This window comes from Lontra canadensis, unplaced genomic scaffold, assembly GCF_010015895.1.
Source record: "Lontra canadensis isolate GAN:19392208 unplaced genomic scaffold, GSC_riverotter_1.0 scaffold9, whole genome shotgun sequence".
In the NCBI taxonomy this organism is placed as follows: Eukaryota; Metazoa; Chordata; class Mammalia; order Carnivora; family Mustelidae; genus Lontra; species Lontra canadensis.
In genome coordinates, this window is record NW_022631003.1 from 15,362,534 (window position 1) to 15,386,128 (window position 23,595).

Genomic DNA, 23,595 nt, shown 5'->3' on the forward strand with positions numbered 1-23,595 from the left:
GTGATGTTGTAGTTGTCAGTCTTAATATTCTTAATAATAGTCTTAATATTCAGTGAAATTACTATGAGACAACCAACACTGACAAGCACCTATCACCTGTTAGCTTAAGATGACTTGGTTTCTCTGTTTCCAGTTGGTTCTCTTTCTTCTCCTTTAATGATTCCACACATCTTCTATTGATGAGTTCCTCTTCTCCCTTCTCCAACATTCTGTACTAGTCAACATGTTCCTATCATTGTTCACCTGATGGGAAAGTCATGTTCCCCCTCCTTTCCATAACGTACTCCAACATTTCATGAAAGCAAACTAAGAAATAACTGGAACACACTGAAAGCTTATAGACATATTAACACCTTCCTACAAAAATCTTTATTCCTTGGCCAGAGGCAGAGATAGAGCAGGATGAGGGGTGTTAGGGGTTAATATATGTAATTTTTTTAACCTTTAGTTTTCTCTGGTTACAAATTTAGTAGATGTTCTTATAAATTAAAGTAGGATTTTACAGGAAAGCATAAGAAAGATAATAAAATCACCTATAATCTTACCACTCTAAAGTAACTACCAATGCCATTTTGGTACGCTTACTTTTGGACTTTTCTCTATGTAGAGAGAGTGTGGCGACCTCCTCTGTTATTGGACTTTTAGGCTGTCTCTCTCTCTCTCTCTCTTTTGCTACTACAAATAATGCTTCATGAATGTTCTTTCACATTAATCCCTGAAAATTTTCTTTATAACACTCCCTAAGGTGGAATTATTAGATTAAGCAATTACCATATTATTTTTCAGAATGATTTCTGGATGATTGCATCACCTTATATTCCCATCAATACTATATTGCATATAGTAATATGCAAGAGCAAACCTCTCCCCCATAGTCTTGAAGTTCTATTATTTTTAGTAAACATTTTTGTAGTTGATATAACTTTTATTGATATAATTAATAATGAAGTTGAATTTTTGCAAATGCTTCCTAGCCTTTAATAATTCTTCTATTCTCCTCATCTTTCTTCAGGGTGTTCCTCTGAACAAAAGAAAGTAGAAACAGTAGTGTACTGAGAATCTTGATTCCAATGGAAAGATTCAACTGGTAAATGAGTAAAGATTCCAACGGAAAAAGAAGAACAATGTTGAAGGAATTACACTTTGTTTGATTTTTGCGTATGTGTGTGTGATGATTTGAGCTCATCTCCAGGTTGAGGGGAAGAAATGAGCAGTATCAAAGACCTTTAATATTCAAAAATTAGGGTAAGTGATGAAATAACATTCTATAGGAGCAGAATTAATGGGATTACTAGAAGAAAGAGCCTACCTTCCTTCAATCATGTAGGAAAGAAGGTAAGTGTGAGTAGAGATGCTTGTAGTTATACGAGGGAAAAGATGGAAAAACTCAAGCTTCATAGCCTCAGATTTCTCTATGAAAGAAGAGGTAAGATTGTTGCTGAGACAGAAAAGGGTAGTAGAAAGGGGGTTTGAGAAAAGTGATAAAGACTCAGAAGGACCGCAGAACAGTGGCAAGAGGTGATCTGAAATTAAAGAGCATAAATCCCCAGCGGCGACTATCCCATAATTATATTCTTTCCTGTAGCAGAGCCATGCCACCCGGGTGAAAAAGCTACAACTGAAAACAGATGGTTGAGGATTTTCTGGGGAATGCAACATAAAGAAAACAGATCCAGAACCCAGAGGGTACTGGCGAAAATGACAAAATGATTACCATAGAGTCCAAGATGGACGGGGAAAAAGTAAAACAATGAGAGGCATACTAGACTGGGAAGAAAAGGAAGGGGCTAGCACGTGGAGGTGAAACTGGCTGTGGGCTGGACTCTCCACATGGTCCTTAAAATCACCCCTCGGGACGACACGAATGAGAGTCGCAGACTAAAATCATCAGTAAATGAGTTACCAGGAGCTGAGAGATCATGGCAGTGATGAAAGGCAAGAAGTGGCTGAGTAAGACAGCGGGCCTCAAAACAGCAGGTCTTCCCTGAGCAAGGAAAGCTAAGATTTGGAAAAAGGCAATGAAAAGTTACCACTGACACTGTCCCTAGATATGAGGAAAAAATGCAGTGGAAGGACAAACCTTGGGACAGAGACAAATCTCAAGGCAAGGAAATGAAGGAAACATTCTGTCAAGAGACTGGAGGATAAAAAAGAAGGTGTTTACAACGGAATGAGAGCTCCAAGGAACACAGTAAAAATGGCTGCAAGAATCATGAATAAGAAGTTCTAGAGGAACACCGGGTAAGAGAAACGAGCATCTCAGGATGGCCAAGCACAGGTAGAGGGGGAGATTTCTGCAAAGCACATTTTGCTGAAAACTCAACATAATACCTATCAATTTTCCCATAACAAGAAAAACATTCAAAAAGACATGGTCTCCGATGGGTCATTAACATCACTATTTACTAGGAGGAAGAAATCAACCCTTAAGAGCACATGAATTAATACCCAGGGTAGACGAATGGAAGGCTGTATGATCGGTGCCAGGGCACTCGGATTTTTTCTCTTCACAATATTCAAACAAAAAGGCTTTTCTTTTCTTTTATAAAAAGTACCTGTATAAAAGATTGCTCAATTCAGCAGAATTATGCAGGTGGATTTAGTTACATTAATCATTAATTTCTCAAAATTAATCTTATTTCAAAAGCCATTTTGTGATAACACTGAAACATGGGGCTACCTCATGACACTGTGTGATGTGAGCAATACAAAAGGAAGCTGGTGGGATAGGCAAGTGGGAGCTAAACTCTAGTTCACACTTCCCTCATTTCCAGGCCTTTGTGTTTGCTTTGACCCAGAAAAGTCATTCAGCTGCAGTGTGGGGGCAGGGGGAAAGGGAGGGGAGTTTCGCTAATTCTTTGGCTCAAGGACAGCCTCATTTTCTTCCTTTCTTTCTTTCTTTTTTTTTTTTTCCAGCCTCATTTTCTAATGGACACAAAGGCACTGCATAAAATAGCAGAGGCCCTTCCTCAATATACAAATAATCCAGGAGAAGGTACTGCAGAAGACTTAAGGAATTTTTTAAAAAGTAATAACCCATTAACTTATTAAATAATGTTTTCTAAATTAATTTGACAAGAGTAATATTAATATTTTCCCAAAGATACAAAAAATCATATTATTGGTATATTTCCTTAGTTTGAGTCACTAAAATTAGTAATTCTGTTTACAACTCAGTCACAATCAAAAATATTTCCATCATATTTTTATAATATTGGGTGTGAAGAAAATTTTCTCAACATAATCCCAAAGTAAATATCATAAAACAGGCTGACATACGATCCTAACAAAATTTTTTAAATTTCTCTGAGAAAAAATATTTAAACATTAAGCAATAAATTGGGAAAAAAATTCAACACATTATTATTTTTTAGCGGCAGCAGCATCACTGATCTGTACCAAGCACTTTGCTATGCGCTCCATTACATATCAATTTTTTTAGTCCTCACATTTGATCCTACCTCATATTGAGACAGGCATTATAAGTGTTCTTATTTTACAAATGAAGGCTCAGAGAGATTACATGACTGCCCCAAAACACACAGGGCTTAAGAGATAAAGCCAGAATCCAAATGACAGTCTGTCTCAAGTAAGCTCTGTTCTTACTCCTAGCCTTAAAATATAGTAATAAGAGGGGCACCTGGCTGGCTCAGTTGGAAGAGCATGCAACTTTTGATCTTTGGGTTGTGAGTTCGAGTCCCACACTGGGTGTGGAAATAACTTAAAAATAAAATCTTCAAGAATAATAATAATAAACTAAATAAATAAATAAGCAATTAACAGAAGAATTATACTCAGTAACACAAAGGAAAAATGTTCAATATTTCTAGTCATTAAAAATGCAAATTAAAACAATGAGAAACTACTTTCACCTATCAGATCGGCAAAGACAATAAGAGAATAGTAATACTCGGAGTAGGTTAGTGTGTCCGGAGGAGGGAAAAATACTATATATAGCTGAAGAGAGTATAAATTGGCACAATTTTTCTGGAAGGCTATTTCACAATAAAACTCCAAAGTCTTAAAATGTACAGACTCTTTACTCATTATTTTCATTTATTTTATTTGTATTTATTCAAATTGCCAAATTCTTCCTTTATTTCCCTTTGTTCACTGCCCTTCATTTTCAAACTGTATTCTTTGTTGCGTCAAACTAATCAACGCTGAATGCTTTTAAAATGAGATACTGATGTCGTACTGTAATCCTGTCATCATTAGCTCTACAAGAGCCTTACCTAAATAAACCCAAAAGTTGAAACAATGAGATAAGACTGAGAAATATCAGAAAATATAATCTATATGAAAGGTACATATAGCTGCATAATAGACGATTCTATTCTTTCACTTACTACAAAACCGACATGAAAGAACTTTGCCACATTAATCTTTGTGAAGTAGAAAGACAAAGTGAAATCCTCTCATACCTTGAATTGCTCTAACATGTTGTTCATTTAGCTAAGTGTCTGAACATGGATAATGACATTTAAAAGGTGGTACCACATGTACTCTAATTTTATCAAAGATAGTAATATATTTTTAAAATTTACCTTTTATATTTTGAATTTTAAAGGTCTTAAAAAACTCAAGAATTTTAAAATATAACATGAAAAATTTAATCTATAATATTTTTAAAAAATATTTTAGTACAATTAACCAAGAATTGTATTTATCATACTCCTCGATACTGGCTGGATATTTGTTGCATAGAAAGGACGCCTATTAAGTATTTGTTGAAGTGTATATTTTTAACTGAATGATACCTAAAAATTCATTTTATTCCCTCCAAGAGGAAATTCTTAGCAAATGAATTATAAACGAAAATCATACTTGGAAAAAAAGTTCAGCATTTAAAAGAGAAACAAAAAGTCTATCCTTCGTGGAAGCAGACCCAAAGATCTTAGAACCATGTAAGTTCAATTTGCCAACTCCCATGCCTCAAGAATAAATGTGCAATGGTGTGTTTTCTGCCTTGAACACTTTTTGATATTAAAGTGTGAATAAAGGGCGCCTGCGTGGCTCAGTGGGTTATAACCTCTACCTTGGCCTCAGGTCAAGATCTTGGGGTCCTGGGATCGAGCCCCACATCAGGCTCTCTGCTCGGCAGGGAGCCTGCTTCCTCCTCTTTCTCTCTCTGCCTGCTTGTGATCTCTGTCTGTCAAATAAATAAATAAAATCTTTAAAAAAAAGTGTGAATAAGTAATCCATATATAAAGCAACTCAGTTTGCTATCTAGAAAGAATACCTAAAGAAGTACTGAAAGAATACCTAAAGAAGTAATACAGCAAAATGAAGAATAGATCTAAGAAAGGTCAGGATGCAAGAAATATTGATGAGTAAATAAATATGTAAAATTCAATAGTTAAATCTAGATAGTAGTTCACAATGTAGCTTTAACACAATAGATTCTTGAGAAATGATTTTTAAGAAAGTAGAGGCATAATGAGAAGTGTCCCCAAAATTCCAGATTGGAGTCAGGTTATAGGCAAAGGGATGAGAAACAAATTAAAAGTGCTAAAGTTCTTATATTGGGAGAAGCAGAAAGAAGTTATACATTTGAATTAATTCCCAACATGAACAGAGAAATACAAAGTCAAACATTTTCCTTAAAATTAAATTGAAGAGATAATAAAAACAGTATATTAATTATGACAAGAAGCTTTTTTTAAAATGGTAAAAATTTAATCAATCCAACCAAAAGAAAAAAAAAAAGGAAAGAAAAGGTGAACAAGGACAAGCACAATACAGAGAAAACAAGGTGGGAAGAACAATACTAAAGTTGTTAGTTTTCATAATAAATTTCATGAGCAAATGTAAGCAGTAAAAGGTTAATTCCTTTGGCATGAGCTTAATAAACATTTATTCAGTCATCACTTGTGACCTAGTTGGGCTTAGTGCTGGGGATAAATACAATAGAGGAATTAAAAGAGGGCTCTATCTCTAAAGAGTTCACAGTATAAAAGGTTAAATGAAGTTATTTTATTCCATTTTATGGGGCTTCAAAATTGAAAATAATTAAAATAAGGCAACATATTCCTTTTCCTAATGGAATTATAAATTCATATACATGGTTTTTTAGAAAATTGTGCTCTAAGATATCTAAGAATTAGCTTCAGGATTCTGTCAGAAATCAATGCAAGTCTTCATAAAAATGGTATGCCGGTGATGGTGGAAACTAAGAAGCAATGAAACTGTGGAGGGGGGCAGGCGGGGTTGTGAGTCCCTGAAGTAGACAGACACATATCAGGAAAATTTATCCAATTTTTAAAGAGGCATAATACCAGTTGATATAATTTGTAACATATTTTTGCTTTGGTCTTACCCATCTTCCTCCCTCTCCCACCAAACAAAACTTGTATCACTATGCTTTCAAAGACAGATTGTGTTTGTTTAAGATGAATGGTATCTTTAGACAAAACAGACTTTCTTCCATTTGCCATTTCATGTAGTATTTACACATAACCTCAGTGAAGGAGAAAAATGAGGGATTAAAAAGACTTCCTCTAGGTAAATATGACAGAGACTGAATATACATAATTATCTCTGGATAAAAAAAGACAGAACAACTAGAATCAGCGGGCAAAACTCCAACATTAATAGTTTTACTTGTCACCACTTACACACATAGAAAACATTTTTAGTTAAATTTACCAAAATGGCCTATTTCCAAATGATGAAGATCTGCCTAGTTGTAAAGATAAATTTTAAAAATTATATACTGACCGAACTGCTATCCTGCCTAATTGAAAACAATAATCTTGGCCCTTTTATGTTGAACCTAATAAATATTAACACTTCAATGAATGTATTTAAGAATAAATAGCACACAAGTTATATTTCAGTTAAAATTTGTTTTTAATTTATGCTGTTTTGGCTAAAAAGCAGGCTCAATTTGATAAAGTAAAACAGAACTTCAAGTGGCTTATAAATGATATACTTTTCCTGTAATATTTTACTAGTTATAAATTTTAGAGTAGAAACTTAAGATAACGGTCATTAAAAACAGAATGTGAAAATATTTTAATCTTCTTCAGTCATTAATCATGTCATTTTTACCAGATTGCTCAGCTAAGTTATTTGAAACAGATTAAAACATTTTCTAAACCATAGCTTTCCTGTTTCTGATCATCCTATGTAAAATCAACCTATTGACTCTCAGTGCGAAATGCAGATAACAGAGAAACGTTCGTCTTTCTATTACATAGACCCATGACTTGTGTGGTGATATAGTGTATCTATCAAAACTCATAAGAATTGAGAAAAAAACCTTTTTGAAAATTCATGGCAAAATAGATTATTAAATCTAGCAGTAAGAAGAAGAAAGTAGACACGTAAGTTCCTATCAATCATCTTATAAAAGACATGGTGTCTTTTAGATTCTAATGGACAAATTTGGTCTATTTGGAATGAATATAAGAAATTACTTTCTTATGAACTGGTTACAAGATAGAGATGAAAATTAACCTAATTACTTTTTAAAATGAGGAATTTCTAAAATACAATTTAAAAAAATAATTGCTAAAACATGATACACTTCAGATTTCTACAAAGCAAGTTCGAGTATTTTGAAAAACCATAATAGATCTTGTCTTAAAAACCGGTTACAAAAAAGAGATTACAATTAACCATATATAAGAATATAATTGCCTTTAAACATTTCCCTCAAATCTAGAGCCATGTTTATTAAGTAATAAAGTTGGTTAAAATTGAGCTGTATCTCTTTACATTTAAAATAATCTTAATAACAATGCATCTTAGTTCATTTACATAATGTTCTATTTTAGGAAAAAATAGAATTTATCATTACTTTATTGTCACCCATACTACCAAGAAGTTCACAAATACTAAAATATTGTGAACCCTAACTAGCTGTTGAATCAGCAATTAAATCAGCTGCTTAATTAAATTGACACTGAGATCTGTGATTATTTTCCCCTAGGTATGCATAGGCACATAGCACAAAATAATCAAAAGCTTCCCCTGGCCTTGAGAACTTACAAAATAAAACAACAGAGAGGCAACTGTCTTTCATGCTAGTCGCCTCAATCATATGTGAATACCCTAAAAACAGTACATTTCTATGCTGAGAGTTATATCTGTTTGATACTAGATTATTCTAAAATAGTTTACAGATAGCTTACTCCAGGCAAAGCTTTACCTTAGTGCACAATCAACAAACATTTGAACTGAACATGGTTATATTAAATTTCCAAACTGATGAAATGGTATTGACTTCGACACTGAAATTTCCTTTTATTCATTGTTCATTCATAAAATGTTATATCATTTTGACAAAACATCATAATGTTTTGTTCATATCTGTCTGATATGACTATATTTGCCAATTTATAAAATTACTAGGTTACCAAAAATGCATACTAGTTCTACACAAAAAAAACTTGAGGAAAAAATTATATTTTATCATAAATGAATTTAATATGAATTTAAATCTAAACTTTGGGGGGAAATTTTTTATTTTTTATACATACTGGGAACTATAGGCAATTTTAAGTTCTAGTTATGTAGTATTTTTCAATAATCCTGAAATAAAAATGTAAGATCATATAGCTACAAAAATAAATATACTGATACATTGCTTAGAATTTTAAAAAACCAATGAATTTCCTAATAAATAAGTTGGCAAAAGCCACATATGTAGGCAACATTTTAAGGAATACTGGTAATCAAAAATCAGGTCATGATAAAAACTGTAAGTATAACTTAAAAGGCAAATATGTAAGAAATTAATATAAAGGAAGCCACAAAATGCAATAAAAATTTGAATAAAATCCAACTAGGAAAACCCTAAGGTATTACATTTGAATGAGTTTCAATGCCATTTTCATTCATACACTAAAAGTACGGTTTATTGACTATTAGTATATAACAACACAAGGGAAAAACTGAATTAATTTTAATACAGCATAGAAACAAATTTAAATCTAAAATGCTAGAATAACATCCCAAACTCTATTTTTGATTGGCCGGGAAGCCTGAGGTTTACCATTTTTGATAGGAAAACTACTATATTACTTCAATCTTCGCATTACTGTTTTGTGTTGCTATGTTCTGCCATAAAATATTTTCATTGTTATCAAATTTTCTTGTCCTTTACATCTCTTGCCTTCTATATAATGGCCTTCAACCCACAGTGTAAATGATTTGGATGTAAGGTAATGTATAAACACATTTTTTGAAGAAAAAAAAACAATTTGGCAAATATTCTATATTATTTTGGAAATGGCAAAATACATTTCTTCTTAAAACTAACATCATTCCTATCAAAAAAAACACTAACATCATTCCATTTTTATTCACTCCTCACTTAACACAATGAACACTACCACATGCTACTATGTGAAAATATAATGTTGACTAAATATGTCTTTAATATGTATCAATTAAATATGTCTTTAATTTCAAAAAAAGCAAAAAAAGAACAACTAGAATAGAAGATTACTAATTTCACCGCTTGAATATCATGTAAGGCACCTGTTTCTTAAGTATTTGAATCTCCAGAACATATTAAAAATCACTAAAAGATCTGTGGTCACCAGTCAAAAATTAAATTTTCTTCATCTTTGATTCCTATCCAGGGAACTGATGAAAAATCAAAATAACCTCTTATAAAATGTTCTTTCCTATAGCATAGTTCTATAATACAAAAGATATAACCAAAAAATTATTGAGGCATAAAAAGAACTAAAATGCCATTGGCACTTTAAACTATTTTTAATAGAACATTTTGATTTAATAAGCAAACAATTGAGTTTGCTTACTGCATTTGTACTTGTTTCCTAAATAAAATAATTTCATACTGAAGCAGAATGTTAAAAATCTTAAGCCTGCAACAAAGTCATGTACTTAAAACAAAATTTTCTACCCTTTTTAGTTAAATGTATCTTATTTCTGCCCAGGAATGAGCAAGGTATGTCAGTTTACATGAATGGCCAAATAATCCATGTACTGTCCCCCAAGAAGGTTAACGATCACCACCCATTCATTCCACTTGATGAAGATCTACCAATATGAGGTAAGCGTTTTCACTTCCTATAGAAACTAGAGTGAACTGTATTAATTGAATTCTATTAATTTTCAACTGTATTAAAAATAAGGTGTTGTCCAAAACAAGATAATTATCAATTCCCTAGAGACTGTTAATTCTTCATCAATCATATCTTTACAACAAATCCCACATGAATATCTTTTTCAGCAAGCGATTTAATGCTGTGGGGATAATTTGCATTTAGAAATCAAAACTCTACCTCACCTCCAAAACCCGTTTCTCAAGAGACTACTGAATCTACTTTGGGAGGGGAGAAAATTTCTACAATGATATGTGACTGACTGGACAAGTACGTCATATATATGAATAAAAATTGTCACGTGTATGAATAAAAAGGTATATCACTAAAAATTCATAGATATTTTTTGATCATATAAACTCATATTCTAGGGGATTTATTGCATGGTTAAGAGTACAGGCTCTGGAATTAGGCTACTTAGGAACAAATCCCTTTTCTGTCACTTACTAGCTATGCAACTCTGGGTAAAATAGCCAACCTCTCTGTGCCTTAGTCTATGCATTTATAAAATGAGAGTAGTAATGTATGATTTGTACAAATTAAATGAGTTAGTAAATATAAAGCACTTGGTACAGTGCCTGTCACATAGTAGGCATAAAATCAACATTAGCAATTATTACTAATGCTATTATCTACAGTTAGGTCCAAATTCTTTAACATGTGCTCTCTAATAGACTCCTAACTCTACCATTACTTCCCAAAAAACTCTTCTAGTTCTGGCAATTTGATTTACTTATGTTCCTCAAATACTTTCTGCCCTTTTGCCTCTGTGCCTGACTTTAACTGGCCCTTTCTTTAAAATGATCTCCTTCTTTATATCTATCCAACTTCAACCTGTGAAGATCTAAGATACACCTCCAACAAGGAACCTCCCCTATCACTGTAGCCTAAAGTGATTCCCCTTCTAAATCCCACTAGGACTCCATTACCAGAAACTGTACATACAGATATCTTCGGGTATATGTGTGTGTGTATATCTCATCTCTATAATTAACTTACAAGATCCATGAGGGAGGAACTGTGTCATATTCATATAGCCTCCACCACATCTAAAACAGAATAAGTGTTCTACATGTACATGCAATTTCACTGACTGATCATGTGGAATCCAAGCAAAAATGTTTACATACTGGTTCAGTGCATTAACAACAGTATTCTGGGCGTGAGAATTTCAGAACAGAGACAGCTCAGTAAACCCAACTGAATGAATGATAGCCTGACTTTGACCAAAATATGCATCCCAACTCAATACTACTCAGCAATAACTCTTGGTACTTACATATAACATGATTAAATTTCAAAAACATTATATAGAGCAAAAAATACCACACACAAGATAATATATACTGTACAGTTTTATTTTATATGAAGTTCAAGAACAGACTAATCAATGGTGATTAAAGTCAGAATAATGGTTGCCTCTGAGAACTGGGGATTAACTGAAGGAAAATATGAGAGAACATTTTAAGTAATGGAAATGATCTATATCTAGATCTATATATTGACCTTCTATATTTTAATTTTAGTATGCTGAAGTGGTATGTTAAACCATTAAAATTTTAATACATGCTTCAATAGCTAAGAAATAATTAAACTGTAAATTTTTAAGATCTCAATATTCCACACATGGTGTCCTGCTCCAAGAACTTGGAAACATGGGGTGCCTGGGTGGCTCAGTGGGTTAAGCCTCTGCCTTCGACTCAGGTCATGATCTCAGGATCCTAGGATTGAGCCCCACATAGGGCTATCTGCTCAGCAGGGAGCCTGCTTCCCCCTCTCTTTCTGTCTGCCTCTGCCTACTTGTGATCGCTGTCAAATAAATAAATAAAATCTTAAAAAAAAAAAAAAAGAACTTGGAAACAGAGTCTTAGGTAATGGACTTGTAGTATGTTTTCCAAGCCCAATTGCAAAGGAGTCTTGCATAAGTATCGTTGGATGTATTGGATAGATGAAGGCAAAGCCAATGGATGTTAAGTTATATAAAGTTTCACTGGCCAGGGCTATTCCCATTTTGAGATAGATAATTCACATTAACATAAACTCATAAAGCTAAATGTTCGATTTGTCTATTTCCCTTTTTTCTTATTTTGTGCTTAACAGAGCAACTTTCTAGTTATGATCTGATTCCCCATGTAGGTCTGCCTTTAGGGTGCTAATATGCTATACCAAGGAAATTTCAGCCCCAATATGAATGATTTATTTTGGCTAATTGATAAACTGAGTTCTTTTTGTGATTTTGGAGTCACACAGCTTGAATATTTAAGAGAAAGAAGACACTGACCACACAGGTGTAAGTGTATTCTAAGCCATGTGAGAATTGTATTTCTCATCATAAACAAATACATTGGCATTCTAGCTTACTCCATTAGTCTTGTGGGTTTATTAATATGAGTCAATCCCCGAAAGATACTAAAACATCCAAGTTCCTGAGGTTGGAAGTTTAAGATCAGATACTGGAACACAGAAAACTCACTGAGGCAATTAATGCTATCTTTTGAGGCTTCTTGGGAAACCGTCAGCAACATTTCAATGGCCTACTAAAAGCCATATTTGAAGTCATACACTTTATATTTTCAAGACATGTTTATAATCATATAATTATTCTTGATTTGAGAAAAAATAAATTTTCTAATTTATAGTGTATAATAGTTGCTAAATATAGTAATTATAGAAAAATTAAAAGCTAATAATAAATTTTTTTAAATCACTCACAAAAAGAACTATCCAATAATCTAATAAAATGGGAAGAGTCATTGCAAGTTGGAGACCTGCCATATAATCCCACCTTGGCCATTCACTGTTATATGACCTTAAATAAGTCACTTAACCTTTTTGTATCTCAACTACTTCCCTGGTAAAAAATAGTCCTGTGTATCTTGCTGAGGTTTGTGACTCTCAAACTTGGTAAAATTTATTAAAAGTACTATTTAAGTGGTAAAGCATTATACAAATATTTTCATCTTACTATATCCATTACTATTATATCCAAAGTTAGGTTACAATAATGTGATTATAAAGAAGGAATTGGATCCACTTTAGAAATATAATATTTCTAACTCTATAAATACTTTTACCAAATAATTGATCTAAGTACATGATATTCTAATATAGTAGATTTCATCATTGGCTCTATTCTTCTCCTCTTCCTATCTCTACACCCTTTATCATGTGATTCAACAGTTCTTCCCACTAGAGGGAAGACAGAGTATTTAACACACCTGCATGATCAGTGAGTAGAAGGGACAAAGTTCTTTCCCCTTCCTTAGCTTTCAGCTTGGGCATGTGACTTACTTGGCCAATGGGATGCTAGCAGACCTGATGAAAACATAGGTTTGAAATGTGCTTGCATAGTGAGGTTTGCCCTCTTCTCTGTTATCACCAGTGACAAGACCCATGGAGCAGACTTGGACCGAACCTGTGACCAACCTATGTCAGCCAACTCCCAACCAATCCATAGACACGTGACCATGAATACATTATTGTCTTAAGTCACTGCTTTTTTAAGGTGTCCTGTTACTAGGTCTTATTGTGCCAATTGATAAGTGATAGGCTTGGTGACTATACAAAACACAGTATATTATATTTCTATGATCCTTCATTTATAGGATCATCTTTGCGTTTGATATTATAGTCCCTAGCCATAAATTTTATCATTATCCAACAATAATCAATAAGTACCATCTATTTGCAGGAAGTATACTAGGCACCAGGCTAATCAGGGTATATGACTCTAGCCTCCATAATAAACATGGCAAAATCTCAGTAGCTTATTACAGGGAAAGTTTATTTCCCTCTACATAAAGGCCAATCAAGATGCTCTGGACTGAAGGGCTCTCCTGCGTGGATCTCTTCCAAGTAAGACTCAGAGATCCAGACTCCTTCCATATCATGTTCAACATGTACCTCCGACATAATTTCAGAAGAGAGGTGGAATACACTGTATATTTAATCCCTTTAACCCAGAAATGACACATACTCCACTGAAAGAATTGGTTGTATGTCCCCAAACGAGTTAGGGTTAGGATTAGGGTTAGGGTTAAAGAGAGGTGGGAAATTGTCATCTCTGGCTGAGTAGCCACGTCCCAGCAACAGCTCTACACTATGAACGGGGAGAGTAAATCTTTGGTAATTAGTTAAGCGCTTTGGTCAAAATTGCAAGAACAGAGCAGACAAAGATTCCCAACTTCGTGGAATTTTTGCTTATTGACTATTTCATACCAGATACCAAGGTTATAAGGGGGAGTAAGATATGGTTCCTATCTTCAAAACACTCACAGACTGGGAGAGAAATAAAAGATTCACACAAATAATTATAGCAAATCATAAATGCTATAACAAATCCATTTAAAGACAGTGTTTGAACAGAGGAAGGAATGATTAACTGCTGGGGAGGTGTTAGGATGAACCTTTAAAGATAATGTCTCAGAGCCTCTTTCATAACAAAGCTATGGGATGGTGTTGGGCACAAAAAGGAAGGGGAAAGCACCGGTATTTATAGGTGGTAGAACAACTTCTTGTTTCATGTACAAATTTGGGATAATATAAGTTTCCTATTTAGAGGAGCCTTCATTTCCTTGGGCATTGCTTTGAAATAATGTCCTCTACAGGAGGACAAGTGCAATGCATGGCCCAAGCAAGATGGTTGGTGCCAGAGAACATAGAGGACAGAAGCTGACAATACAGGAGTGGCGATATCTAAAGACGTAGAATTCAATTAAAAAAAAAAAAAAAAAGTATCTCTCCTCTCAAAGTCCTCGCCAGATAAAACAGAAACTAAATAACTAATGATATAAATCATGACTCAGACTGATCTAATAACTATGTACCAAACCTTTTCATTTCAGAGAATATAGTTTTTGAATCGCTCACAGAAGAGTTACAAAAATTAAACATATCTGGGGCGCCTGGGTGGCTCAGTGGGTTAAAGCCTCTGCCTTCCGCTTAGGTCATGATCCCAGGGTCCTGGGATCAAGCCCCCACATCAGGCTCTCTGCTCAGCAGAGAGCCTGCTTCCCACTCTCTCTCTGCCTACTTGTGATCTCTCTCTCTGTCAAATAAATAAATAAAATCTTAAAAAGAAAATTAAACATATCTTAGGCCAAAAAATACAACTTTATTAAGTATTGCATAATAGACTTACTGAAAAATAGTAAGGCTACATTCTTTGACCACCAAGCAATGAAACTGAGAATTACAAACAAAAGTGGAAAGTAGAACATATGGAAATGTAAAACACTTTCCCACGTAATCATTGTGTCCAAAAGAAAGCCAAAACTGCAACTATTTAAAATACAATATTAGGGCGCCTGGGTGGCTCAGTGGGTTAAGCCTCTGCCTTCGGCTCAGGTCATGATCTCAGGGTCCTGGGATTAAGCCCACATCTGGCTCTCTGCTTAGTGGGGAGCCTGCTTCCCCCTCTCTCTCTGCCTGCCTCTCTGCCTACTTGTGATCGCTCTCTCTCTCTGTCAAATAAATAAATAAAATCTTTTTTAAAAATAAATAAAATATAATACAATATTTAAAAAGCTGAAGTTTTTGAAGGAAATTCACAGCTTTAAATGCTCTAATTCTAAATAAGAAGAAAAGAAAAACAAAATTTAAGTATGTAACATAATGATATACATGAAATCTAAGAAAACCAACTGAAAATTATTAGAAATAAACAGAGTCTTCATTTAGATCTTTCTGAACCCAAACCTTTGCACTTAGCTGCTATGCCTTGCTGCTTCCTGGTGTTTAGTTTATAAAAGGAGATGAAAGTCTCTGTCCTTTCCTTTTGCTTCTACACAATTCAGTAAGATTGTTATAAAGAAGGCTGCCTGATTTTTCAGGCCAACCCTGATTAGGATCCAGTAAAAGAATAAATTAAAAATTAAATAAAAGTGAAGAAGAGAACAATATTCGTTAACATTTGTCATTGTTCTCTTGTAAGTTAATCTCTTTTAATGATAATCAAATGTGAAATGTCAGTCCTTATTAAAAGCTAGAGAAAAACTACACACTAACCAGTAGCATTATTAGGCTGGTCTCTTAAAAGCCAAAGGGGAAACCAAAGAGATATGGTTTGAATAAAGTCAAGAAAGGTAAATTTGTCAAAACCTAAAATATATTAGCTTATGTTTAAACATCAGGAGTTCTTCAATTCACCATCTGGATCTAAATTTAACCTTATTAGCCCTTCTCAGGCAAATATGCAAAGAAATCCATGTGAATTTGTATAATGGTCCAACTAATTGTAAGATTCTAGGAGAGAATGAATTATATCCACCCTGTTCACAGCTATAAACGCAGGGTCTAGGTTTGGCACACAGTACGCCTGGTAAACATAGGTTGAATGAGTGATCAGATGAACAGACAATATTTTTCTCATTTCTACTAATGACTGATGCCCAGAGACAGATTTCAATACTCGTCTAGAGATTTATAATTATATTTCCTTGCTCTTTGTTGTTACAAGCCCTTCAAAAATAAGAAATTAAAAATGACAAAAATCGATCTGAAACAGCTGAGAAGTATTGTCAACACAATCTCCACATTGGTAAGATCTGAAAATGTTTCCCTTATTAATTTCTTGAGAAAGATTTACTATGTTAGGCAGACTGTCTCATTTGCTCACAAGCTTTCAAAACTCTAGTTCTACTATATTCAAATTCCTCATTTCCCTTCAACTTAGTGACCACCATTAACAGTCCACTGTATTTTTCACTGCCCTTATGTTTTTGCCTCAAGCTTTAACTGATTATATTCTTTGATTTCCTTATGCTGGTGTAGAGCCCTTTTTATACAGATCTTAAAAGCGACACTAGCTGCTTTTTGTTCCTCGGGTTTTTTGTTGTTTTGTTTTTTTTTTCCCTTCAAGATAATTATATTCTGTTGTGCCTTTTATTATCGTGTCTTTTAGGATCTCCTAACCTTGTACACTCTTGGGCTTTATTTAAGAGTGAGCTCCCTCCTCAACTCTCCACACTAAAACATGCTCATTAGGTTTCTTAATCCTCCATAATTTGCTTTCATGAAATCTTATACCTTTGAGTTGCTGTGTTCTATGAGCCCATTTCCTTAGTAGAGCTATTCCAAGCAGCCCAGAATCAACAAGCACTAAACATAAGCTTATTCACTTTCTCAGCCAACATGACTCTACAGAAGAAAGAAAAAAAAAGCCTTTATTTTGAATGTTTATGAACCATGAAACGATACCATTTTAACTTGATATTTCATTTTCTCATCCAAACATCACCTGAGAAGGTTAAGAGCACAGAATTAGACTCCAGGCAGTCCTTAACATACAGTTATTAACTAACTTCTAGGCTTCAGGTTCTTCTTGGTCAGAAAACTGTTCTATGTTAATAAAACAGAAATAACACCATCCTGATGTTACGTAGTGACTGGTAAATCCCAATTACAGCTTTGCCTTATACCCAGTATTGAGGAGAAGAGGAAAACATCTTTTTTCAGTTACTCTGCAAGAGCTCTGCTTTTCCAAATGGGTTGTTTTTAAAAGACGTGTGCGCGTCCCTGAAACCTGATTGCTCTGTCAACTCTGCTCTCCTCAGCAGCTCATCCCCTGCGTTCTCTTCCATTCTACTCACCACGAGCACCTTTGTTAATGGACATGTACAAAAGGGCAAAAAGAGCATGTATTTTATTTTTGATTGTAACTTCTTTTGGTTAAATTTAAAAACGAAAACAACAACAACAACAACAACAACAACTTGGTGCTGAATTGAAAGAGTTAATAACGTTTCCAGAGGCGCCTCTAAGTTATTCAAGCAAAGTTTACACTTCAGCCCTGTCCATGTTAACTTTTGATCCTCCCCATCCAGATGATAGAAAGCAAAGCCAGTAATTTCTTTATTTAATTGGTTTGCATCCACACACTGACCTCCAGGGCTCTGTTTACATAGCCTATCACGCAGTATGTTCCACAGTTCCCTGTCTCTTTCAAAAGCATGTTTCTCCTGAGATTTGATATATAGCTTTCATGTTTAATCACTACATTAAACTCAATGCTCTGCTGCCCCCAGCATCAACTAACTTCCCTTCTTGGGAGGTGGGGAGAAGAGCACAGCTTCTTGCTACTTCTGAACATAAAAGGAAGTCTGTTTTACTCTATTAGTAAAGTCACCAACTACACACGATTGCAGGCAAGCAACATTAGTGCATCAACGAGGAAACAACTCCTTGAGAAAGAAGGTAGGTTGATTGCTCTCAGTCAGCAAAGCCGAAAACTTGAGGTGATTGAGTTACAAATCAACAGAAACAGAGTTTAATCGGTATATACCTCAGGACACAGAGGACACAGCTAGATGGCAGCTACCGTGTTAATCAAATTAACTTTGAGGACAGAACATTCTTGGGGTTCTTGGATCAGAATTAATTCAGTGCCACTACCTTCTGGTTGAAGGTTTTGTTAACCTTCACCACAAATAGAACTTTTGATGTCTCTTTAACTAAATGTGGACATGGTAATGCCCTGATCCTTTCCATAAGAATCTGTATGTGACTCGAATTTCTGAGACAAATGAAAACTTCGAAAAAATAGTTGATCTCTTTCATTAAGTCAAGGTAATCTATAATCTTCAGGCTTTTAAAGTGACATGAAATGTATGTATTTTACTTTAAAATAGTTCAAGCAAAAAAAGAAAAGTGAAATGAGTATGGCAAATTATTAACAACTGTAAAATCTAGATGATGGATATGTGGATATTCATTATACCACACTCTATTTTTATATATAGTTGAAATATTTCATTATAATTTTTTGAAACTTAAAAAAAAACACAAGCTGTTTGTGGGTTTGCTCTTATAGAAAAAAGTTGATACAGTTTTGAGAAAAAAATGAAATCACTCTCTAGGTTGATTGCTTGGGTATGTATTCAACAACTGACATTTTTCACCATGTGCTGACAATGAAAACTTTCCTTCCTCCCTCCTGAAGCTCACTCCACAGTCAGAAACTCATTTACACAAATTGCAAATGTGCAGTAAGTTCTGCATAAGCTGGGTTCTTTATTTGGGAGGGGAGATATATATATATATATAATATATATATATATATATATATATATATATACACACACACACACACACACATATATATATATATATATATATAAAATGTTACTTTGAAATCCTTTCCTTTATGGCCAGTCATTAACCATACTATTTATTTTTTAAGTGTTTTTTTTTCCTTTGCAAGATTGACATTTTCCTTCATGTAAAAATCTTATACTTTGTCAGGAACACTGTTATAGCTGTATACAACATTAAGCAGAGCTAGTTTACTTTCTGTGTTTGATGAACAATAGAAAATCTGAACCTATTAAAGTCATATATTTAATTGTTCCAATATGCCATCTTATTTCTAACCAAATCTGCATGATATAGCATGCCAAAGAACACAGTTCTAGCTTCCTTTGTCATGATTCCCTCATCTGATACTAAGCTAAAAGAGCTTATAAGAAAACATAATTACCTGTTTCTTAATTTGAAACCATCTGAATTCTTTCCACAACATATTTAAATTTGAAATTAAAAGAATAAATAAACTTTTAATCAGTATTCCCCATAAGATTTTTCAGAGTACAGAACTTCGTAGTTTTCAAAGACATGCAGATGTTGTCCATCATAAACTTTTTTTTTTTTTTTTTTAAATTAGGACTTGGAGAAAATAAGAATCATGAACAAAAAATGTTTGGTCACCAGAGTGAAAGACGTGTGTCTGTACAGATGTTATAACTATCACTACGGGAATTTAGCAGCACGCTTTCATTTGGATTTGCAAATTCAACATAAATTTTCTGACTTTGACAACTGCTGCCTAATATTTCAATTCTGTACACTATTTCCAGGTTTTACTTTCAAAATGAACTTGTTGGACTTTTTCGTTTTTAAGAGCTATGTACCAGATCCTTTACTCTAAAACCAGTTTCTGACCTGATGTTTAGGGAATTAAATCGGATCATAACGAAGTAGGATCTTAATAAATATTTGGTAATACTGGTAATGATATAAAAAGATCCAACTTTTATGTAAAAAATTCATATGCCATCAATTTTCTCCATTTATTTTTTTATTATACTTAGAGATTTTAATATTTAAGAAATGACAAAGACTTCTCACCCTATTTTGAGTCACCTCTTATGAATCAATAAAAGGTCAAATCATTGATACAATGTCACCATGCCTTTAGTCTCCATTTAGTCTCTATTGTAAACCAGTAATGTTTATTTATGCTCTCACTGTCAGATGTGATTCAGAAGCCCAAACACACAGAATGGACAGATTTCTGGAACCAGGGTTCTCAAATGAGGTGAAATTGTTAACTCAAATGTACAGAACACAGTTTGTGTCATATTTAAAGAGTCTCACCAAGTTGGAGACATTCATAAAGGTATACAATAAAAGAAAGATGAAGCTTTTAAAGGAGAAAAGCATGTTAGCACCTTAACGTCATGACCAAAAAGAATATATATGGTCTTCAGGTCCTTTGTGAACATAATGAACAAAAACTTTTTTTTTAAGTTAAAACAGAATGGAACTCAAACCAGTGTAAGAATGTTACTGTCAAATTCAATAAATTATATGTTTCTTTGCAAATTATTTTCTCCTGAAACTGAAAAATCAATGTTTATTTATCTATTAACAATTCACTAAATGGCATAATTTCTTTGTATAAATGAGACAATTTTTGTGTTTTAATTATAAACACCATTTGACACCCTGGAGCACATAAATCTCAGCAAATGACATAAAGACACAGTCCAACCTAAGGATTATATGGCTACATTCAGGCTTAATGAAAAGAACATCTAATGAGGTTGATATGCCATTGTTTCTGAAAATGTAAATTTTTTCCTGATAGATGCAAAATAATGGCTTCAGGTGACCTTAGTTTTCCATTCCCCCCCACAACAAAACAAATTTTTTAAAAACTAACAAATCGTAGACAAATTTCTATTTCTATTGGCTTAAACTCTTTTTAGTTTTCTGGATTAGTGCTTGCTTCAGCAGCACATAAACTATAGTTTGCTGGATTAAATGTATTTATTACCCACATTTGATGACAAGTCACTTGCACATAATCTTCAATCATTCAGGATGCCTTAGCTACTTAGAGAATAATATTCTATTTTGAGCAATAAGTATGTAAACTCTTACTTCTGCTTTTAAAATGAAACTTGGCAGATAGAGGGCATTGAAGCCTTATTGCAGAACTATCAAGAATCCCAAAGTGAACATCTCCGGTTAGGATTCCAAGCAGCCGATAGCCAGCCTTGGGTGCGGTTCATGTTTTGAGAGGCTGCCTCATCTGTTTAAAATCAAAAAGGTTCTTGGTCTGATGAGTTACTCCTCAGAGAATAATGTAAATAAAATACACTCAGAATAACATTACTAATGTAAACATACCTGAGCCGGAGTCAAACTTGCTTTCTGACCTGTAAAGAGAAAGAAATTTTTCACAATAAAAAAATTGCTTATTAAAGAGCAACTGTTACTTTGCGGGAGGGGAACCAATAGTTAGACCGACAAGGAAAATCGCTTTTAAAATGTAAATACCTCATCTATTTTAACTATTTTAGATGTACACATTATCCTAAGTCCCCTAAACATGCACATTACCTGTAGAGACAGCACAGTATGAAAAAGATAGTTAACTTTTTAACTTGTTTTGAGAGGAGGATAAATTATGGATCAAAAAAAAAAAAAGGCAGATTAACTTGTTTCCGTAATATAATAAAGCAATAAAAAACTCAAATTTAAATTTATCCTCTTTCTTATTATTAAAGATTTTCAATTATTCAATACCAAGTAATTTTTCACTAAGTTCTTCGCCCAGTAAATGAACCTAGTCACTCCATACATTTAATAAGAAGGAGGAAAAAAAAAAAAACCCGAGCTCTTGTGGGAACATTATGTTTCAGATATAGGTTAATACTGGTTGTAAATTCAGAAGCCTTTGAAGCTCTCAGTTCGGCTGTGGGAAAACTTCTGTTGGGTAATTACTCCCAAGATGCTGCTGATGTGCTGTCAAGCAGAATTAACCCTATGACTAGGCCTATCTACACAGGCTACTATAAGACAGCATTGTCTATATCTAGCTCTCAAACCAATTAGTGGGCATGCTCCGGTCGGATTTATATCACACATTAACAATCAATAGTATATATGTTCACAGCTGCCACAGCAAGATACAAGAACCCACCAGCAGGAGTCCTGTTAAGGGATGTTACATTGACAGAGAAGATTTTTTTTTTCCTGGGGAAATGTAGTTAACTAAGTGGGAAAGGAGAGTTCTTTGAAATTATGCCAGGGTACCAAAGCACTTTTGGAAGCAGTGGCTTTCTTTACCTAAATGAGTTTCAAGGGAAGTCATCAAAGGGGAGAAGGAGAAAGGAGAAGGGAGAAGCAGTTTCCTTTGTCATAAAAAGCCATTTTTCTCAAGTATTCTCAAGTATAGTTTCACCTGATACTTAAACTAAGTCAGTAACTATTAAAAAAAAAAAAAAGTATTATGACCACCATGGTTATCAATAACCAGCGTTGTAAGCCAGGTGCACATTTCCCCCAAGCCCTGGCTAGTCACAGTCCTCCTCTCAATCCTTCTCTGACCCATCTCTGACCAGTATTTCAGCTGTAGACCATTTTTGGTTTTTGTTCTCTCTCCTGCTGTGGAAAGCCCTGCCCTGGGTCCTCTTCCTTGTTCCCAGCATCCCTGACCCCAGTCTAAAGGACACTTGCCCCACGTCCTCCTGGTTTCCTTGCCTGGCTTCCCCCTGGTCACAGCACGTACACAGTGCCTGGTGCTCGAACACAGCAACTGTCTGCTGAGGGGCACGTCTGCCTCCACACACAGCCTTCTCACCTGCATTGCAGGGGTTCTTCCTTCTGTCTAAGCTTCCCTCCACTTCTGTGCTAAAAGGCACTCTCTCATCCGGCCTGACACCAGGCTGTGTGAGTGACTCCTCTTCTCTGCTGTCTCTTTGATCGCGGGTTTCTATAGGTTTCTCCTCCTGTCTTCAGAGAAGTGCTTGGGAATGAAATAAAGGTCCTCTTTCAAGTTGGTGCCCTACTTTCCTGCGCTTGCAATCAAGTATATGGAAGGGAGAAACTACATCCTCTGCCTTCCTTACCTACATCCTGTAAACTACATCCTCTGCTGTGTCTTCCTTTCCTGACCTCCCAACAGATTCACTCTTTGAGCCACTACCATGTGTCCTTGCTAAAGTTTATAAGTGGCTTCCTATCGCTAAACCCAAAAGCCCTGTTACAGTCCCGACTTTACTACACCTCTCTCCAACTAACAAGTGACGCTACCTGAAGGTTGTCCTGGGACCCCAAATGGTGTAGGTGCTAAGCTCAATTCAACTTCTTTTCCCTCAAATATAATTCACTGCAATATAGCACTGAAACTGGATATCATGACATTGATCCAGTTTTCTTCTGCACCCCCAAAACCACACTGGTCACCAAGACCTGTTGATTCTACTCCCTTCCCCTCCTCTCTGTTCTC

General features: G+C 34.5%; 1 protein-coding gene across 2 annotated transcripts in view; it reads right to left on the reverse strand.

Moving 5' to 3' along the window:
• The window catches only part of MSRB3 (methionine sulfoxide reductase B3), a 163,267-nt gene that overhangs the window by 60,490 nt on the left and 79,182 nt on the right, over positions 1 to 23,595 (reverse strand). For both annotated transcript variants that reach the window (XM_032854901.1, XM_032854902.1), the window contains one exon: positions 21,492 to 21,520. In XM_032854901.1, coding sequence (XP_032710792.1) covers positions 21,492 to 21,520 — 29 coding nt within the window. The remainder of the gene's footprint in view (positions 1 to 21,491; positions 21,521 to 23,595) is intronic.